General features: G+C 40.5%; 1 protein-coding gene across 3 annotated transcripts in view; it reads right to left on the bottom strand.

Moving 5' to 3' along the window:
- LOC126252582 (ecotropic viral integration site 5 ortholog) overlaps positions 1 to 20,007 on the bottom strand; it is a 372,193-nt gene that overhangs the window by 58,579 nt on the left and 293,607 nt on the right. For all 3 annotated transcript variants that reach the window (XM_049953493.1, XM_049953486.1, XM_049953501.1), the window contains exons 3-4: positions 2,270 to 2,367; positions 1,567 to 1,685 (exon numbers count right to left, since the gene is read on the bottom strand). In XM_049953493.1, the coding sequence (XP_049809450.1) occupies positions 1,567 to 1,685; positions 2,270 to 2,367 (217 nt within the window). The remainder of the gene's footprint in view (positions 1 to 1,566; positions 1,686 to 2,269; positions 2,368 to 20,007) is intronic.

The raw sequence follows: 20,007 nt of genomic DNA, 5'->3' as shown, positions 1-20,007 counted from the left end.
GAGCTTTTCGTCCTTAAAAACGGGGCAATCATGAGAGGAAGCAGCGTGGTCACCCATACAGTTGATGCAGCGAGGGGATGGAGGTGGACAAGCACCCTCATGGGCATCCTTGCCACACGTACCACATTTGGCCGGATTGGAACAGGACTGGCTGGTGTGATTGAACCGCTGACACCGATAGCAACGCGTAGGGTTTGGGACGTAAGGGCGAACAGAAATTATCTCATAGCCTGCTTTGATTTTCGATGGGAGTTTAACTTTGTCAAATGTCAAGAAGACAGTGTGGGTTGGAATGATGTTCGTATCAACCCTTTTCATAACTCTATGAACAGCCGTTACGCCGTGGTCAGACAGGTAGTGCTGAATTTCTTCGTCAGACAATCCATCGAGGGAGCGTGTATAAACGACTCCACGCGAGGAATTTGAAGTGCGGTGCGCTTCAACCAGGACAGGGAAGGTGTGGAGCAGTGAGGTACGCAGCAATTTTTGTGCCTGGAGGGCACTGACTGTTTCTAACAACAAGGTGCCATTCCGTAATCTGGAACAAGACTTTACAGGACCTGCAATTGCGTTGACACCTTTCTGAATAATGAAAGGGTTGACCGTGGAGAAGTCGTGACCTTCGTCAGACCGAGAAACAACAAGGAACTGTGGCAACGATGGAAGAACTGTCGGTGGCTGAGACTCAGTGAACTTACGCTTGTGAGCAGACATAGTGGAAGGTGAGGAAACCATTGCGGAAGAATCCCCCATGATTACCGGCGTCTCCGATGGCGCGCTCCTCCCTTGTGGGGGCCCTCTCTGAGGGCACTCCCGCCTTAGGTGATTGTCCACACCTCAGGTCACACCTCCTGACAAACGGACGGAGGGACCAATCGGCACTTTCGGAAGGTATCAGCTCGGGTAATCACCCCTCTCTGGGCCTGGCCGTTACCAGGGGGTACGTATGTGTCCTACCTGTCTACCCGGGGCGGGGAATTACGCATTACCCCGTCACAAAAATGCGTGGGTCGGCCTTCAGACACGCACAGGGAAGAAGAAAGAGAAAGGGAAAAAACAAAGAAAGAGAAAGGAAAGAGGAGAGGTCTCAAACGCTGCAGCAGAGAAAAGGGTAAAGATGAGGTAAGGAAAAGAGGAGGACAAAGGAAGGATGAAGACATACAAGCAGAGAAGGCGAAGAATGCGGTACATTTACGAGCGTCCGTCTCCGGACGTAGGCACAAACCATACTCCCAGAGGGGGAGAAAGGGAAGGAAAGAGGCAGAGGTGAGGGGAGGAGGGGCGAAGATGGGGGAGAGGGAAGGATGCGGAAAAGGAAGGTATGCAGCCCGGAAAGGAAGGAGGGCCACATTAGCTCGGGGTCCCGTGCTCGCTACGCACGTATCCACAAAAGAGTTGTGGACCCCCTGGGGGGCTGTGTGTTGTTCTGTACTATGCAATGCATTAATTGTAATCTTATAGGACAGTAGTTCATTTGTCATATTGGATGTCACTGTGTGAGTACAGTATCTTATCATTACAAGAAAATTTATTCCACTTTTGTATTCAGCAAAACAGAAAACTCACTCTGACAAATGGGTTTCTTTTTTTCCAATAATTCTCCCAGTCATTAGAAATGCGGCCCCATAAGCTCCATACATCTTCTTCACCACCATCTTCATTTCTTTCTTGACTTGAACTGGTCCCTGCATGAAACAACATTGCTGCTTTAAAGAGGTTTTTAAATCCAGTGTTTACGTGAGACTATTACATAGACCAACTACAATAACAACTATTATCAGCAGCAGCAGCAGCAGCAGAAACTTGAAGTCACAGAAGTATTTTAAACGAAGAATATACTTTTCTCACAGTGGCAGAGAACATATATACAAAGGTATAGAAATTTGCTAGCCTCCTCCTGGTAGAAGAGTTGAAGGGGAAGGAAGAGGGGAGAATGAAATGCACTAGTGAGGTTTAGTTCTTCCCTCTTCCTTTTCCTTTAACCCTTCTGCCAGAAGGAGCCACTGGCTACCAAAGCTTGCAAATTTCCATACTTTTATATGTGTGTTATCCTGCTGCCAATTCACGAGCTGATTTTTTACTGATCCAATTACATTATATTCAAAAATTTCTTATTTTTGTTGATAAACAGTATACTTTATACATTGCTGAAAATCACCGTGAAAATTTAAGTAAGTACACCCTGAAATAGCATACAAAAGTTTGTAGCCTACACTGATCAGACTACAACTAAAGAGAACTCTATGGAGACTATAATGCTTAGACTTGCCTGATGTCAAAGATATCTGGGATGTGTCCGAGCTCTTTCTGGAATGGCCGCTGTTTCCAGAAAGAGAATTTAAGGATTTGGCATCGGCTTCAATAAGCCTGAAAAATTTAAATGATCTTTAGTACTACAACAAAAATTCCAGTATTATGAAGAATGATACATTTTATGGTTATCAAGTTGTACCAGTGGTGAACACAAAGACAAAAATAAATGGATTTCAGAAGACAAAATTAACATTTAGGCTAATTGTATTGCTTTGGATGTGTATGCATAAAACAAAATTTCATTCAGTCGGTTATAAACTTCTATTTTATTTTAGACTTGTCAACTTTTAGTGGAAAATATAACAGCTGATACAATACTGAAAATTCATGTAAATTCAGATAACAGAAAGAATAAAGCTGATCACTCACTGTATAATTGAGGAATTTTGAATGGTCGACAGGCGTGTAAATGTAGGTGGATATACAAATAAGACTGAAAATGTTGCCGAACTTTTGGAGACTGAAGTTGCATGGGGCGAGGGGGGCGGGTTCCAGATGTCAAGGGTTGTGAAGCAAAGACAAGCATCATTAAGATAATCCTCGTTCATTGTTCCATCTCAGTTGTACATTTTTTAATTGGATTACATGTTTCGATGTTACTGGACCGTCTTCAGATATAAGCAGCATTCCATCCTGCACAGCAGTCTACTCTATGCAGCACTCTGATATTTGGTTCTTAGTAGACAAGATGGGACGCAGACTCAATTACTTTGATATGAAGATGACCCAGAGAGATCGAAAAATGTTATCCAATTAAAAACATGTGCAGCTGTGAAGGAACAATATATGAGAATTATCTTAACCAGTTAAAACAGTCACTGATTCTCTCAAGATTATTATGTAGACTATAGCGATAGACGAGCATGTCATCCTCAGTGGTGTGTTCTGCCACTGGATGGTCAGCTTTTTTCATGGCCACAGGTTAGTGATGTACATTAATTCATATTGACAGCTGGTTGCAGCAGTCGGTATACATCATGACTGTTGCCATAGATGGTCCTACTCAGGTAGCATACACCTGGGACAAAGTGGGACAGGATGTGCAAGGTGGGCAATGTCTCATTTATGTGACAGTCCATATGGAGTTAGTGACATCAGCCAGAAATTTCAAATGTGATAATATGTATTAGTGGTAAAATTAAGGTAATGAAAGCAATATTGATGTCAGAAATGAGAAATAATTGAATGAGAGGTAAAAGTATGTGGTCAGACTGGTATGCAGGTCAGAGGGCAGAGGAGGGCTGCCACACAGCTTATGTAAGACTAAAATCTGACCACCTGCCAGTTTCATGCATTGGCAAGACAGTAATGGAATAAGTCATTCCTTCTAGCCAGATGGGGATGAGATGTGTAATAGTAAAAGTGAAAGACTAGAAACAATTAACATCTGTAGGACCAACAATAGTAAAACAAGGTGAGAGAAATCTTGCACTGGAATATAAAGCACATGGAAAGGGGGTGGGATCTGATGCAGCATAAAAATGGACTGTGATATATTGTAAACCAAGCAAATTAGAGCATCACTTTGGAAGATGAAGGAAGGATTTTCGGAATGATATTCCTCATTTTAGACCTCAATGAAATATGATCAGAGCCCCAGCAGAGGATATGGTTAAGTTGTTACAGTCTATGGTGATAATGGGTGTGTTCCTTTGCAGTGGAATGAGAGAGTGGTAGGAGAAATAGGTGTGTGAGTGGATACAGCACAGGAGATCTGTGTGCGGACTAGGTTTGGAGAGTACTGCCAGCCTGTGAGGGCTTTAATAAGACCTCTAGCAAACCACTAAGGGGACTTTTGGATCACTGCAAATGTGCCACCCACGGGTGTCTCGACTAAAAAGTCTCTCCCATACAGTTTGTCAACCTGTAGGCAGCACATCTGTAGTGACTTACAATTCCTTGTCCAGTAGCTAAAGATCTTATTAAGATCTTTACGGACAGGCAGTTTGTGTACGTGTATTTTGTCAACTCTGAAGAGGACATTGTCCAAAAACTTAGTAACATTTTCAGTCTACTTTCACCACCTGTCGACTGCAACACTTCAAATATACCGTTTGATATCACAATAATGGGAACATGACCTTATTAAAATTCTTCTGGGTGCACTGCTGCACTATCTTACAAAATACTTTAAACACTGAAATACTAAACAACTGATATTACCTGGAATGTTGCTGCACCTGCAACCCAGCTAATTAGTCTATGCTCTGAGCAAGGCCACTGCAATGCAGCTGAAATGCCAGTTATTTTAATATTTTAGCTTCTTAAGTATCTTATAAGATGCTGCAGCAGCACACCCAGAGGGATTTCAATGAGATTGACACAAGCCACTCTGTAACACAGCATCTATGAGATGATAACATTGAACATTCATGCTCGCAATAAAACAAATGGTACCAATAGCATATAATAAACATTGAAAGTGTGTAATGTCAACTTATCAGTTATCCTTCCTCTTTTTCCCTCTGCAATTTTATGTTCAATGGGTGCTCAAAAGAGGTCATATTTCAAGTACTGACATCATATATTTGAACATAACAAACATACTGTGATCGTATTTCATAAAACCAAATGCTAATCTCTCAAAAGATGCTTCACTTAAGTACAGGGGAACTTAGAAAAGTAAGTTACATATTACTACAGCAGGCTACATAAATTTTATTGAATGCTGCACTACTCTTCAAAGTGATAAAGATAAAAGGTCACCAAGATGCAGTTAGTTAAAGAGTTCTATAGATCATTTGAATTATTCTTTTATCAAAATGATGTGCAATGAGTCAGTTTACAGGACGTGCACAAACTATTACACATTAATGAATATATTTTTATTCCCACTCACGCAACACCACTTAAACACATTTCTTTGAAATAATAGTCTGAAAGCTCTATGAACTCAAGTCCTCAGTGACAGAAATTCGCACCTAGGTAACAGAGTGATTTGAGAAAGGCTGTGTGAATGTCTTCATTGCTGAAATATCTCTTCCCACCCAGATGTTATTTCATGTTGTCAAAGTTGGAAATTACATGGTGCAGGACCTGGACTTCCTAATCAGCATCATCCATATTTTGGTGAAATTATTGTCATTATTTCCTGGCAAACGCGCTACCTTTATTGTGGAATGGTCTTAGCATGGGGTGATGTGTAACTTACTTTACATGTATTATATTGGTGTTTAAGGGTTCTAATGGCATAGATGTTTACTCAAAAAGTCATTATCTTAAATGATAATGTTCTAATAGAAACTGACATTCAGTTCTTGTATGGTTTCATAAATTGTAGTCATCCCTTTGGCACACAATAACCGGTAAGGACTGTTGCGTGATCTATTCCTGAACAACCCACATGTCTGCAATTACATTATACTTTCCTCTCTGCTTAGTTCTTTGTCTCTAATATTACGTGATATGTCCTTCATCCCCATAGGTTATGACATTCTGTCATTATATTTAGTATCAGGACACAGTTAACGTTTTTATGTAGCTGAACACGAAACTAGAAATAAACAAAAAATGGAAAAACAAAAACCAAGAAAACTGTCATCATAGTTGTAAGGTTATTTTGGTTCTTAGACAGCTGTTTAACTAAGGAACAATAAAAAAGAGAGAGAAAATCATTGACTAAATTGTCAGGAGAAAAGAAAGAAATATTGCATGGGACCTTATGAATAACTTTATTCACAGAACACATTATAATGACTTCAAAGATAAGGAAGGGCTTTAATATGTCAACAGAAAATAAATGTGCACTTTTCCATCAGCAAATAAATGACACAACTACTCACTGGAAGGTAACCCTTTCATGGTAAGAGTGCATTTACTTACTAAAGAGTTCAGGATTTGCTTACTTACATTTGTATTTGTGTTAATGGAAGTGTACTGAAACTGGAAATTGAGCAGAAAACACACAGTGACCTTATCTTTTAAGTATACCTATGTGCTGCACAACACTGATCAACAAGTGAGTAGTTACCTATTCCTAATTTTTGAACATTGTTTTATGTTTCTGGATGATCACTGTATTTTACTGTGTCAATCAGCAGTTCATTATTACTGGCTACAGCAAAATTACATATGGTGGTTACAAACACACATTCATAACACTGAAAGAACAATAAATATGCTTGGTGTTTGCACCTAGCTACAGTCTTATACTATCCATACCGATTGCCAAATAATTTCAATTATTTTGAAGATATTAAGGTAACAACAAACTCTGTATGTCCAGATAAAAATATCCAGACAGATGTAAAAATACACGGATAAAAACTATAGCCTTTAGGGTCAAAACTACACTGTAGAAAATTCTAGATGGATTATTCTGAGATAAGGAACCAATGGTCACTAACCAACGTATCAGGTGGTGCTAACAAATAGTAGCCTGTTGAATCTACATTGATGAAGCGACCTTAAAAAACAATACACAACCACCTGTGGTATGTCTGTGGCACAGAAGGATATAGTGCCCAGAAATATGAACAAACATACCTATCATCCTAATAGGAAGAAATTCATCACAACATGTAGAAACATAAGAGAAACTTGGTTGTTACAGCTGTAGAGAGCTGGCCAAGGTTCTCAACAAAAAATTGTTTATACAGTAAGATTTGAGGCACGATGCTGAATCCTGGGGATAAGATTCATCAATAAGCACCCTTCAGCGGGCCTATTAGATGCACATTTCATGGCACACAGTGTAGTGAGTAATGGTTGAGCAGCAGTTACACCTCTACTATTAATGTGTATACCCAATGAGATGCATTATGTTATAATGCATGCACTGAGACTGGCAGTCATCACTCTTTGCAACTGCTATGTATTTATATTGTTGCTATGAAATGTAAGTTGTTCATGTCCATTTAAAAAGCCTGTACAATTCTGACCCCAAAGGTTTGAGGACTTGTGTATAATGTGAACAAACAAAAATGACAGCATTTATTTGCCAAATTTCTCAGGGGAATGGTGTCAATTAATTGTAACATGTGTGATGCTATCACTGAAGCATTTAACAAATAATAGATAATTTCTAAAGCAAATTTTTGGTTCAAAAACTCTTGCACCATATAAAATTTTTGTAGCAGTAAGTTTCTCTCATGGTTCATCCACATAAAAAAGAAAACATTTGACAAATTTGGATATGATCATCATCATTATCCTCATCCAAACACCTAAGGATCACCTCACAACGATATAGTAATCATCAAGATAATACAATATAAATCAATAGTTCAAAACACAACAGACACAGTACATAATATGCTTTATGAGGATGGGTTGCGTAGTCTATGAGGATAGGATGGCAGGACACATTAGCCATACATGAAAATTCAACTACTTTCAGTATCATGTGCACAAACACAAGTGTGTAAAATAACTCCGAACTGTTCAGTTAAAATACAGATTAACTCCAATTCAGTGTACAGTTTAAAAGTGTGTGTGAAATATCACACTAAAGGCACTCAAAAATAGTTTTCAACAACAAACCTGAAGTCTGTTATTTTAAAACTGAATGGGCTAGAGAAATTGGTATTTATGAACATGGTTACAATCTTCCTTCAAAGCCATAGTACGAATGGCACAACTCTTTATCTGGCAATGAGCTTGCAGCAGTATCTGATATTGATATCATATCAACGTTATACTGCTGATAAAATTACGACACACTGAAGAGAACACCTCACCACTGTAAACTAAGTTAGATAATCAATGCAAGACATACTTCCAAATTTGCATGTGAAAAACCTTCAAGTAACTGAACAATCTCTTCTTTCAGTAACAGTTGAATAATAGCAAGGTATAAAATCCATTTTTTTTTTCTTTTTCTTGTGAGTGACGGACAGCCACAAGCAAGCTGCACAAAGACTGTAAGAACTGACATTTAACATATCACAGAATGGGTGTACTGCAAAGACACACATCTTCAGCCTGTATTAGGTCCCATATTTATTAAATAAATTGCTGCATCAGACATCTCTTATTAGAAACATTACTCTAAAATTATTTGAGAGTGGTAGTTAAGAATAGCAATGTGACAACTTACTTACCATTTTCCCCCGATACACTACATTCATGGTTGAAGAACAAAGAAGTAGCCTACTTACTGCAATGTAAGTTTTGTTGCCTCTGAAAGGACATGGATGCAGTTCAGCCAGAACTGATTAGAGAGACTGATTTCAGCGGAACTTTTTTATATTTAAAAATGTGATTTATTGTAAATGAGCAGTATGGTGAGAGAAGACCAAGTCATCACACTGTTCCCTACACTGAAAGCCTATGATGATGTATGAATCTGCTGTCACTTATTCTAACATGATTATAGGAAATATCAAACTAAAAACCAAATACTTGTGGCTACTTAGCTTTCATAGTAGCAAATTTTGTGTGCTGTGACTTTTTTATTGCAGCTGAAAATCTAAATATGTAGAAACCCTCAAACATTTACCAGTATGAAATTCAACATATTCAGCTTATATGATGCAGGCTTTCACGGAACATGGTTACTTCAGCTGAAACTTCTGGGCAAAGAGGCTATGTGCAATATGAACAATAAATAAAAATTTGCCCTAGAACATAAACAACAAAAGAAACTTTGAATTCTCAAGTCAAACGAAATAACAATTGTCAGCAACAAGAGTGAATGAGGAAAAAAGTCAACACTAGGCCTATTTGAAAAGAACACTGAAATAGTCTGTTATCATAAAGGCAAAACTTACAGCAAAATAAAACAAGTTATCTCTTGTAATACCTAAAAGAATGTTCAAATATAACAGTATGTAAGAGCTGATGGAGGAAGTGAGAGGAATTTCCCTTGAAAGGCAGAAAGTGTTAGAAAAGCATTTTCAAAAATTCTGTGGAAACACAAAATAAATAATCAACCAGTCGAGGAAAAAATATCAGTAGCAAAGCACACAGGCAAACTACACAGGCACTCTCGTTTGAGGAAAATAACACCACCTAAATACTCTAATTAAATATCTGGTACGTAATGCCAGCTGCAATGATTAACTGCTGCTTACAAACATGAAATGAAACTTTAACTGGCTTTTCCTGCCTTTCAGGGTCTCATTATGATTCCAATAATGCAATGATGTAGCATTTACCACGAAAAAGTTCTTCTTTCATATAGAACTGTGGCGTTTGCCTTTAATCGTTAACTGTCTATACAAAAGGTAAGTGTTTTTCTGCAAATACAACAGCACTGAGACATGACAATGTTTTTCTTCTCAAAATGTAAAACAAGGCAGTAATCAGTCTTCAGTTTTGAACTCTGTTATGATGACAGATGGGTGCAAATGTTAGCAGTATGGGAATATTTGTCATACAAGAGTGAAATTCATGGCCATCAAAAGAGTGCACACAGACTGGAAAGAAGGTGGTCACATTAACATGGTACATTGCAGGACCCCTGAAACACACTGCCTGTCCCTGCTGTGTGGGCTTACTTTCCAGTTTGTCAGGTTGGGATTCACAGGAAATTACTTATATAAATTATGTATCGGGGTCGAAGGATTGCTCTAGTCCAGCACCTTACCCATAGGGGCACCTTCCTTGGCAACTCAAGAACTGCTTTGATCGAAAGAGTGTTTCAAAGGCATTTTCAAATTCCAATGAAGCAAAAGCTATTGTATAAACCAAGTGTGAATAAATTATTGTCTGTGATCATGATCATAAACACCAAAATATGTGGCTCCTATTGGATTAGATGTACGTTTTGTTCCATACATCCATAATGAGAGCCACAATATGCAGAACATGGAAACGGTTTATACGAAGCATTATTGACATTAGTATGAAACGTGGCATGAAATACTCTTCGACAAACATTGTAAACCGGTTGCATACTGAGAAGATGGCTGGCTCTGAGCACTATGGGACTCAACTGCTGAGGTCATTAGTCCCCTAGAACTTAGAACTAGTTAAACCTAACTAACCTAAGGACATCACAAACATCCATGCCCGAGGCAGGATTCGAACCTGCGACCGTAGCGGTCTTGCGGTTCCAGACTGCAGCGCCTTTAACCGCACGGCCACTTCGGCCGGCACTGAGAAGATGCTGAATAGTTTATGTCCGAAGGCTGTTAATTCGGTAGCTCTTGCGTCATGTGCTGAAGTTGGCAATTTGTTGACGTTTGTCGTAGCCAATCCAATAATGGTATGCGGTAGCCAATTAGAATCGCTGATCCTAATATGTATTTTGGCAGAAGATACAAATTGATAAAATTGTTTTCGCTGTGGCGAGCACCAGTATAGCTTTTACCGATCGCGCTGTTAAGAATTTTAAGGTTGGTTACTGATTTTCGTATTCATTTGGCGATAGGAAGAAACTCCATATGGTGACAGACTAACCTGTAGCGATGCCAAGAGCTACGTTTGGTTGGAATGTGTCAATTTGATTGTGAGTTGGCAAAGCCAATTAACTTTAACACGAAAATATAATCGCCGTGATAGATCGATGTGCAATGCAGCCCCAGATGTACGGTACGCTTGTCTTTGCAAGTATGTCTTAATTCAAACTTTACCGAAAATTCCGAAGATGTGATTAAATTTTAACCTACTACAACAAAATAGCTAAATTTACGAACCACAGAAAATTACGAACAAACATTCTGATTTTCTACCGACAAAGGACTCACGATTCATCGTGTTCAGGTCCCATCGTTCATCACGCGGTTACTACAGAGATAGGTATGCCTACGCAACGCCACAGCAACCGACACAGTAGAAGCATATGCACTTTTATTACCGCAAATGATTTTAAACCGTTATTAGCATTGATATTTGTATGATTTAGTGTTTAATGGGTTTCCAGAGACAGTGTGCACGCGGAGCTAAATTTACAGTATAGAATACAGGTAGCTTCTTTGGTTTCAAATTATATATTTCGCGGGGCAGCTGCGGAATTTCTGAAAGAATCTTAATCCAGAATAGGTGTAGGTGGAAATCCGAGTGTGTTGTAACTATCAGCACACAAAATAAGTTTCAAATGCACTTCATTCTAGGAAGTATAACGGCTCTAACTGAAACGAGGAAAATGGTAGGCAACATCATCACTCTCTTTCAAGCAGCTGTGTTGTCTCTACATGGAGAGATGCGCTGTCAGTTGTATCTAAGTCCAAGAACACCGTGTAGTCTGTTAGCAGTTCGTTAAGTGCGATAAGAGATGAGGAATGAGGAGATACGCCACGCCTCGCACCCGCAGCACAGACACATTAATCAGTGCTTCATATTTTCGCAACAGTTGTAAGTCACGCATGGAGGCACAAACCCCGTAAATGTTCGGAATGGAAACTGGAATCGTTTTATGTATTTGCACGTTTAAATAAAACAATAATTGCAACAATCACATACACTTAACATAACAACAGGAAACAGTGAGGAACTGAGTGAATCCAACACAGGAGACAACAATGGCTACCTCTCTTAATACTATCACAGGTAACGTTGGCGGCAGCCAAAAATAAATTGCTGTTGACCCAAGCATTCCGGCTTCTGCTATTTCAGAAGTAGGAAGCTGATCGGTTAACTTGCAGTTAACACTTTTTTATTTGGTATGCAACAGATGTTAATAAAATTAACGTCGAATCCAGTGATCTTGCTGAAGTATGCAATAGTTTTACTTATACGATGTTTTTAAATAATGACAATCTGTTTCATTGAAATGGATGTGCCATAATTTCCAAAGTTGGTGGAGTTTTGGAAGGAGTCTCGTACCGATCCTTCATTTTTCCTAAAAGCTGCACTTGCCAGTTGTTAATTGGTAGAAGTGTGTGTAACAGGTGGCAAGAATTCTTACATTTAAACAAACAACAACATATTTTAAAACAGTCAATACTGCGCTACATTCGTCTATCGTAATGCGTGCTTCTCCGTCATAGTTCTAACAATACAGCATTCGAATAAAAATTATTTTCATAGAAATGAAGGGAACTGTATTCCATTAACTGTGTGGAAGTAGTTCCTTTTACACAGCTAATTCCGATCCACATAGCAATAACCGTCATTTCCATGAAGATAAGTGCAAGGGCGATGTACTTGAGGACAATATTATGGAAATGGAAGAGGATGTAGATGAAGACGAAATGGGAGATAAGATACTGCGTGAAGAGTTTGACAGAGCACTGAAAGACCTGAGTCGAAACAAGGCCCCGGGAGTAGACAACATTCCATTAGAACTACTGATGGCCTTGGGAGAGCCAGTCATGACAAAACTCTACCAACTGGTGAGCAAGATGTATGAGACAGGCGAAATACCCTCAGACTTCAAGAAGCATATAATAATTGCAATCCCAAAGAAAGCAGGTGCTGACAGATGTGAAAATTACCGAACTATCAGTTTAATAAGTCACAGCTGCAAAATACTAACGCGAATTCTTTACAGACGAATGGAAAAACTGGTAGAAGTAGACCTCGGGGAAGATCAGTTTGGATTCCGTAGAAATGTTGGAACACGTGAGGCAATACTAACCTTACGACTTATCTTAGAAGAAAGATTAAGAAAAGGCAAACCTACGTTTCTAGCATTTGTAGACTTAGAGAAAGCTTTTGACAATGTTAACTGGAATACTCTCTTTCAAATTCTGGAGGTGGCGGGGGGTAAAATACAGGGAGCGAAAGGCTATTTACAATTTGTACAGAAACCAGATGGCAGTTATAAGAGTCGAGGGGCATGAAAGGGAAGCAGTGGTTGGGAAAGGAGTGAGACAAGGTTGTAGCCTCTCCCCGATGTTATTCAATCTGTATATTGAGCAAGCAGTTAAGGAAACAAAAGAAAAATTCGGAGTAGGTATTAAAATTCATGGAGAAGAAATAAAAACTTTGAGGTTCGCCGATGACATTGTAATTCTGTCAGAGACAGCAAAGGACTTGGAAGAGCAGTTGAACGGAATGGACAGTGTCTTGAAAGGAGGATATAAGATGAACATCAACAAAAGCAAAACGAGGATAATGGAATGTAGTCAAATTAAATCGGGTGATGCTGAGGGAATTAGATTAGGAAATGAGACACTTAAAGTAGTAAAGGAGTTTTGCTATTTTGGGAGCAAAATAACTTATGATGGTCGAAGTAGAGAGGATATAAAATGTAGACTGGCAATGGGAAGGAAAGCGTTTCTGAAGAAGAGAAATTTGTTAACATCGAGTACAGATTTAAGTGTCAGGAAGTCGTTTCTGAAAGTATTTGTATGGAGTGTAGCCATGTATGGAAGTGAAGCATGGACGATAACTAGTTTGGACAAGAAGAGAATAGAAGCTTTCGAAATGTGGTGCTACAGAAGAATGCTGAAGATAAGGTGGGTAGATCACGTAACTAATGAGGTGGTATTGAATAGGATTGGGGAGAAGAGAAGTTTGTGGCACAACTTGACTAGAAGAAGGGATCGGTTGGTGGGACATGTTTTGAGGCATCAAGGGATCACAAATTTAGCATTGGAGTGCAGCGTGGAGGGTAAAAATCGTAGAGGGAGACCAAGAGATGAATACACTAAGCAGATTCAGAAGGATGTAGGTTGCAGTAGGTACTGGGAGATGAAGAAGCTTGCACAGGATAGAGTAGCATGGAGAGCTGCATCAAACCAGTCTCAGGACTGAAGACCACAACAACTACAACAACAAGTATACTGAATAATTTGGATGGCAGTTTAGTCATCACTGCCGTCGGCTGTCTGGTGTTTGTGTAATTGCGCTTTTATTTTACTTTATGAATGTGTTTATTATTTGTTAACTTCGTTATTTTGTGCTATTCTGCTTTTTTGTAATTATCTTTCATTGGCACTTTATAACCGTTGTTGGCTGTATAGTGCTTGTAACCCAAAGCCAAAATAAAAATGTGACATCGTATGGGAACAACCGAAAACCAAAGATTTGACAGTTATTTTGGTTGTCTAAAGAGCTTCCACCCCACATGAAAAAATTGACCAATGCGTTACAGTCTTGGACAAAAGAGTTTGCGAGACGTTATTTGAGTCGGAAAAGTTTTAGTTTCACTTTTTCGAATTTCACGTCTACAAGCTGCTTGCTATATAGAGATTTTTGTGCTGGAGTATGGAGCACTATTCAGAGACACCGCAGGTGCTAGCTTGCATTGCCGTTCTGTGTTTACTTCTGTACGCTTATACATTATTAAAGAACACATGCACTGGACTGTAACAAGGCGAAGGCTTTCCGAAGCTTCTGTACGATGTCTGATAGGCAACTCTGTGAAATAACTTCAATAACAACTTCAGTAATTTTAATCTTCGTTGTGATGACATAAAAGTTTTACCTACATATGATTTGACAATCAGTAGCTGTATGAAATATTATTCCATATTATTCGTTGAATGGAATTTCATGACATCAGTTCCAAAGGGTACAGATGTATGAGCAAACTGTGACATGAGGAAATTTGTGCTTGACCGAGATTCTAACCCGGATTTCCCGCTTATCGAAAGCGGTCGTCTTAATGATTTGGGCTATCCGTGCACGCTCCCCGGCCCGATCCAAGCCTCCATATGCCACTTTCCACTTCCTTATTCTTACATATGTCTCCCTTTAAGTTCGCATCATTAGTTGACTCCCGCTCAAGGAGAATGTCGCTACCACAAGGAATCGAGACCATATTTATCGTCGTCTCGGCTTGTGATACTTACACATGATTTGACAATCTAAAAATTTTAGATCCATCAGAAGACAAGCCAGGATAACATGCGAAAGGTATTTTTGTAAGGTACACACACACAAAATTCTTTTTCTTCGGTTCTTGTCCCGAATCGGCGCAGGGTCAGATGGCTATCAACAGATTTGGCATGATTAGTTTAGGTGGTGGCCAGATGCCCTTTCTGTCGCCACCTTGCCCCCTCCCCCCATGCATACATTCAAAGCAGATCACCGCCTTCATTGGTTTTCTCGGCATTGTTTCAATCTTTTTCTTCAATGTCTTAGGAACTTACTGTTCCTAAACAAATGTTAATATTGTTTTCCTGTTTTTGATGGTTGCTGTGAGATTTCTCTGCCCGCTGATCTCTTTCAAAACATCTTCAGTGGATTTACTGTCTATATAGATTGTCCTCGTTAACTTTCTCCAAAACCACATAAAATTGTGTTTGGGAAAATTTACAGCTTGTGTACACCTCAATTCATCTGTTATATCCCCTGCGTTCTTCCAGAAACTGCCAGCTTGGGGAGGTTTATATGAATTCGTCTTGAAGCTGTTTCTATAGAAGTTCTACTGCTGAACCTTCAAAGGTTTTTTCAGACAGAATAAAACAAACCCACTACAGGTAAGTTCTGAAATATATATAATTGTGTCTTACATAAAGCGGAAGTCTGCTCCCATTACAGTTTGCAAGCACGGAAATTATAAGAAGCTGCAATATAGAAAACTATTTCTGTTTCTCCCCCCTTTTCCTTTTCAAGAAATTCTAAGCCATATGATCCGTTCCAGCTGGAAATTAGTGGAACCTCTCTGCAGGTCTTCCAATAATTTTAATATTTTTGGTATTCTGCTATTTCCCACTCTGTTGATATACTCCTCCTGTCATCTGTCATTTTATCACTGATACTGAAAACTGCAGGCTCTTCTCCGGCTACATTCTTTTTATCTTTTCTAATAGCGTTGCTTGCTTGCTCTAAGGATTTTCATCTCTGTTGCTTTTCTGGCTTTCGCCCGTTTTGATCATTACCCAAGTTTCGCTTCGCTATAGAATTACTAGCATAGCGATAATGTCATAAAATTCGTGTTGATTTTCTATCACTGTTTTTACTATCAGATAGCGTTTAATTGTTCCGTACATAATACGGAATATGTTAGGTTTGATGTTGCATAGTCGTAACTGACAGCGTAGGCTAATAAGGCTTACTATCTACAGCTATTGTTTACCGACATGGGTATTTTCCTGTGAATGCTTCGATTGTTCTCCATTAGATTCATTGGTTCAACATAAATATTGTAACCGTGAGTCGATTTCAGAACTACAAGCCGAGTGGGGATAGCAGCACGCAATCTATTATCTGGTTGTTCACGGAAAATAATTTATGAACTCTGGATATCCGGTAAAAACTGCATATATTTATAGTGTATTTCAATGCACAAAGCATGCACAGAGTTCGCTGACCGTGGGAGAAATCGGAGGGACAGTTGCACCAGGACTGTAGTACTCACGGATGCTTAGCTGTTTGCTGCAACGTGGTTTGATGTGGTGACGTCATCTCAGAGGTGCGTGGACTCTGGCGTCGGTAGCAGCGCGTGTATTGTAGGAATGTCAGCTACTACAAGGGCTTTTCCCGGAATCGTGATGGGAACATTACCTTGCGAGGTAGCGTAGTTGTTGACATACAGGACTCGCATTCGGGAGGACGACGGTTCAAAAACCGCGTGCGGCCATCCAGATTTAGGTTTTCCATGGTTCCCCTAAATCGTTTAAGGCAAATGCCGGGATGGTTCCTTCCTTACTCCTTGTCGACAGAACGTTAAACACTAATTTCCTCCTCCTCCTCGAAACATTACTGTTTCGCTCTGACGTTATGATTAGCCTTAATAACTTTTCACACAGGGGCTTACCTTTTACCTTTTTCGGAGACAGTCGTACAACACTTCTGCTCCCTAACACTGCCCGACGTCTGTGTAGAAACGACCTCTTCTACCACTGAAACAGTCACCCTTTCTTCGGCAGCTGGCTTCAGTTTTCTGCAACGGCTTTTCCCAAGTTGCAAAACCAATGGGTCTTGTACGCACTTGCTCTCCATCTACATCATCTACCTATACAGGGTGTTCCATTGATCGTGACCGGGCCAAATATCTCACGACATAAGCGTAAAACGAAAAAACTACTAAGAACGAAACGTGTCGAGCTTGAAGGGGGAAACCAGATGGCGCTATGGTTGGCCCGCTAGATGGCGCTGCCATAGGTCAAACGGATATCAACTGCGCTTTCTGAAATAGGAACCCCAATTTTTTATTAAATATTCGTCTGGTACGTAAAGAAATATGAATGTTTTAGTTGGACCACTTTTTTCGCTTTGTGATAGATGGCGCTGTAATAGTCACAAACATATGGCTCACAATTTTAAACGAACAGTTGGTAACAGTTAGGTTTTTAAAATTAAAATACAGAACGTAGGTATGTTTGAACATTTTATTTCGGTTGTTCCAATGTGATACATGTACCTTTGTGAATTTATCGTTCCTGAGAAATCAGCGTACATTGCACCATTTAGATTGCCATAGATAAAATGGGGGCCTATTATCCTTCCTCTCAAAATGCCGCACCATACATTAACACGCCAAGGTCGCTGATGTTCCACTTGTCGCTGTTACAGCGTAATTATCTTCAAATACCACATTAATGCAATAAATGCTCAAAATGATGTCCGTCAACCTCAGTGCTTTTGGCAATACGTGTAACATTCCTCTCAACAGCGAGCAGTTCGCCTTCCGTAATGTTCACACATGCATTGACAATGCGCTGACGCATATTGTCAGGCGTTGTCGGTGGATCACGATAGCAAATATCCTTCAACTTTCCCCACAGAAATAAACCCGGGGACGTCAGATCCGGTGTACGTGCGAGCCATGGTATGATGCTTCAACGACCAATCCACGTGTCATAAAATATGCTATTCAATACCGCTTCAACCGCAACGCGAGCTATGTGCCGGACATCCATCATGTTGGAAGTACATCGCCATTCTGTCATGCAGTGAAACATCTTGTAGTAACATCGGGAGGAAATTACGTAGGACATCAGCATGCATTGCACCATTTAGATTGCCATCGATAAAATGGGGGCCAATTATCCTTCCTCTCATAATGCAGCACCATACATTAACCCGCCAAGGTCGCTGATGTTCCACTTGTCGCAGCCATCGTGGATCTTCCGTTGTCCAATAGTGCATATTATGCCGGTTTACGTTACCGCTGTTGGTGAATGACGCTTCGTCGCTAAATAGAACGCGTGCAAAAATCTGTCATCGTCTCGTAATTTCTCTTGTGCCCAGTGCTTGTTGTAGGTCGTGGAAGACGTGTCACATGTGGCTGAACATTTCCTGTTTCCTTAAATAACGTAACTATCCGGCGAACGGTCCGGGCACTTGGACGATGTCGTCCAGGATACCGAGCAGCATACATAGCACACGCCATACATCAACACGATATCGACCTTTTCCGCAATTGGTAAACGGTCCATTTTAACACGGGTAATGTATCACGAAGCAAATACCGTCCGCACTGGCGGAATGTTACGTGATACGACGTACTTATAGGTTTGTGACTATTACAGCGCCATCTATCACAAAGCGAAAAAAGTGGTTCAACTATAACATTCATATTTCTTTACGTACTACGTGAATATGTAATAAAAATGGAATTCCTTTAAAAAAAACCGCAGTTGATATCCATTTGACCTATGGCAGTGCCATCTAGCGGGCCAACCATAGCGCCGTCTGGTTTCCCCCTTCAAGCTAAAAGAAAGCATCGATTTGGTAATGGAGTAAACTATGGAGGATAAGAATTGTAGGGAGATACCTAGGCTCGAAGACAGGAGGCAGTTTGAAATGGATGTAGATTGTAGTAGTTATTCATCCGTCAGGGTAGCCGAGGGCGCAACAGCGCTGCTTCCTGGACTCGGGTAGGCGCGCCGGCCCCAGATCGAATCCGCCCGGCGGATTAACGACGAGGGCCGGTGTGCCTGCCAATCTGGATGTGGCTTTTAGGCGGTTTTCCACATCCCGCTAGCGTTACAGAGATGATAGATAAACTCCAGTGGAAGACTCTGCAGGAGAGACGCTCAGTAGCTCGGTACGGGCTTTTGTTGAAGTTTCGAGAACATACCTTCACCGAGGAGTCAAGCGGTATATTGCTCCCTCCTACGTATATCTCGCGAAGAGACCATGAGGATAAAATCAGAGAGATTAGAGCCCACACAGAGGCATACCGACAATCCTTCTTTCCACGAACAATACGAGACTGGAATAGAAGGGAGAACCGATAGAGGTACTCAAGGTACCCTCCGCCACACACCGTCAGGTGGCTTGCGGAGTGTAGATGTAGAATACCGGGCCGGTCCCCACGATCCGCCTCAGTTACCCGCGTCGCAGACATTTGAAACACGTGTAAAGCCGGAAATGCATATCCTCCTATTTCCATCTATTGTACTATAAATTTTTTTCCTTATTTTGTTACCTGAAGATATGACGTTTCCGTGTCTTTGTATATTGTAATTGTTTTACTATTTGTATATACATGCATTTATGTCGATGTATAATTGGTTTGTTTTGTAAATACTATTTGTATTTTTACGCTGGGTGTTGCTATGCTATCGAACGAATACATCGATAGGTCGTGTGGAGAACCAAAGTGTTTAGGATCATTGGTAGTGTTAACTCTGCCGCGTGGAGCGCGGGCAGAGCAGAGAGTCTCTGGCTGGAGTAGTGCGGTGGAGCAGGTGTGTTGTGTGACGCTGCCGCGAGTTGCCGCACTTTCAGGGTTTGGCAGCATGAAATTGCGCTCGACTTGCTATGATAGTTTCTGACACGGTGTCGCGGACGGGAGCGTTAGCTGGCACACATCAAGAGCCCGTTTCGGCTGGTGACCGTGTCGAGAAGAAGGCGCGCCAACATCCGGCTTCTGCAACAGCGACGGCCGACAATGAGTGACTGTCGCCACCTCCTCGATCGATGACTTGAAACCTTCAATCAACCAACAAGGAAGACTGGTAGCACGTA

This window comes from Schistocerca nitens, chromosome 1 (assembly GCF_023898315.1).
Source record: "Schistocerca nitens isolate TAMUIC-IGC-003100 chromosome 1, iqSchNite1.1, whole genome shotgun sequence".
NCBI classification, from domain to species: Eukaryota; Metazoa; Arthropoda; class Insecta; order Orthoptera; family Acrididae; genus Schistocerca; species Schistocerca nitens.
Note: the sequence above shows the minus strand (reverse complement) of the source record. Positions and strands in the feature narration are given on the sequence as shown.